This window comes from Diadema setosum, chromosome 7 (assembly GCF_964275005.1).
Source record: "Diadema setosum chromosome 7, eeDiaSeto1, whole genome shotgun sequence".
Classification (NCBI taxonomy): Eukaryota; Metazoa; Echinodermata; class Echinoidea; order Diadematoida; family Diadematidae; genus Diadema; species Diadema setosum.
Genome location: NC_092691.1, coordinates 22377316 through 22379378, shown reverse-complemented (window position 1 = coordinate 22379378; position 2063 = coordinate 22377316). Strand labels below are relative to the sequence as shown.

Here is a 2063-nt window from a genome sequence, read left to right as displayed (position 1 = left end):
TTTCGCTTAAACTGTACCAACAACCTGTCATGAAGACACTTTCCTATACAGTTTAAAATTCAATTCCGCATGATAGACATAACCAACGCAAAAGGGCTAATTTCTGAACATGACGAGAGATAGTACATGCAGTAGTACATACTGTTTGTCTGTATGGAATATGGAATCGTTCCATAAAAATATTTATCGGATAGTGTTTCACAAATACCTTCTCATTCTAAAACTCAAACCTGCGAAATGACTACCGTCTTAGGTTTCCTTTGATGTTGCATCGCGAGCAATTTCTTTAAGGTCGGCGAAGGTTTTGGAATGTCTGAGTACCGACAGCATATCATGCAACGGATTACGACTTTGAACAAGGGATGCTTAAAGGAATAGATAATAGGATTGATGCATATATTTGACATTAGGAATATACTCGTGAAAATGGAGAAGGATTGTCCTGTAGATAGCAAGAGGCTGATAAAGCTTGGGGCAAAGCAAACGAAGAAGGAGCAGATGACAATGAACATATTTCTTGTGATTTCCATCTCGCGACTCGTGACGGCCGTTTTCAGGTCGGAAATTTTTCGTCCTTTGCTAATTCTGTAACACCTGAGGCTTGATTCTCTGACGTCACAATGAATCGACGCCCCTTCACCAGTGGTACTCGTGGAATTATCTTTGAGAGTATTCTGTTGACTCTTTCCACCCTTGCCCAAGGAGGTCATGTTCGAGTGATGTCTGCGAACAAAGACGTAAATGTGTGCGTAGCACGCCATAATGACAATGAAAGACATCCCAAAAGTCCAGGCGACGATGTAGTCGTTGACTTCGCTCTTCGGATGGTCGTCGTCCCACTTGCAGATTCTATACGGTCTTGAGTACCCGAGCTGGCCGATTCCGACGGCGGGGATGATGGCAAACGTGACGAGGGGATAGAGGTAAGCAAAAGACACCATGAGTGCGAGATTGCGGGCCTTGTAGAAACGCTGACAAGTTTGTCTAGGCCGTGTGATGACGCAGAAACGGTTGACGGCGATGAGAACGAGGAGGAGAACGCTTGCGCCGAAGCAAACACTCGTGATGCCGCCGATAGCTGCGCAGAGCCAATCGACCAAGGGCCAGCCGTTGGTCGATGTCAACGCCACCGTCTGGAATGGCAGCGTCAGACAAACCAGGAGGTCGGTGATGCTGAGGGCGATCACGAACACGTTCGTGACGGTGCGGAGCTTGCGTGAGGCGATGACCGCAAAGATGACAATTGAATTCCCGATGATACCTAGCATGGCGATGACGTTTATAAGAACGCTCATGATAATGGCCCCTGCGTCCGAAACAAACTGTTCACCAGTACTATTGCTGGATAATATCAATTCTGTGATTGATAACGGGGTATTACCTGGAGCCGACATTGTATACTGCAGAAGCTGTCCTAGTCATTAATCATTTGAAAACGAGTGAACTTCAAACCTGCCGAAAATTATCATCCAGCGCTGAATTGTTTGAAGGCAAGAGTGCTTGTGAACGCGACATGAAGCAAAGATACAATATCAATCCACATAAGACAGGATCTGCACATAGACGGCTAATGTCCGAATTATGTAGTCTTGGATATTTACCAAAGTCCACTTGGTGACGTGCTGTAGTGTGGTCTGTATCTCTGGAAATCTTCAAAGCAATGACGCATCTTACCGTCGAAATAATGCTAAATCAATGGAGGTAAGAATACTTGTGAACTCCCTAAACCACGAAGACCGAATTCTAATCCACACAACACAAACAGGCAGAAAAGAAGGCCCAAGCTCGGATTGAGGGACCGTCAGTAAAAATCCCCTCCGTTGACTACGGATATTCCAAGTAGAAATGACGTCAGGTGAACCTTTTTTTCAATGGCGAGCTGCCCTCAGTTCTGTAAAGACGTTGCCCGTAACAGTATTGTTTACACAGAGCTTAGGAAGCGAAAGTATATCACACATTGTTCGCAGTTTATACAATTTCAACCTGTCATGTGTGCGGAGTTTACATTATTGCAACTGAGTGGTTTTAGTTTGTGTCACCATCATTCCCCTGAGCGCTGGCAA

The 2063-nt window shown here is 45.2% G+C and overlaps 1 protein-coding gene across 1 annotated transcript; it reads right to left on the bottom strand.

Moving 5' to 3' along the window:
- Positions 1 to 224: 224 nt before the first annotated feature.
- LOC140230912 (somatostatin receptor type 5-like) lies at positions 225 to 1394 on the bottom strand. Its single transcript, XM_072311053.1, has one exon. It carries the CDS (start codon positions 1392 to 1394, stop codon positions 225 to 227), a length of 1170 nt encoding a protein of 389 aa, XP_072167154.1.
- Between the last annotated feature and the right edge of the window lie 669 nt (positions 1395 to 2063).

Coding starts and splice junctions, on each gene's coding strand:
- LOC140230912 (XM_072311053.1), bottom strand. CDS start 1,394: ATGTCGGCTCCAGGTAATACCCCGTTATCAATCACAGAATTGATATTA.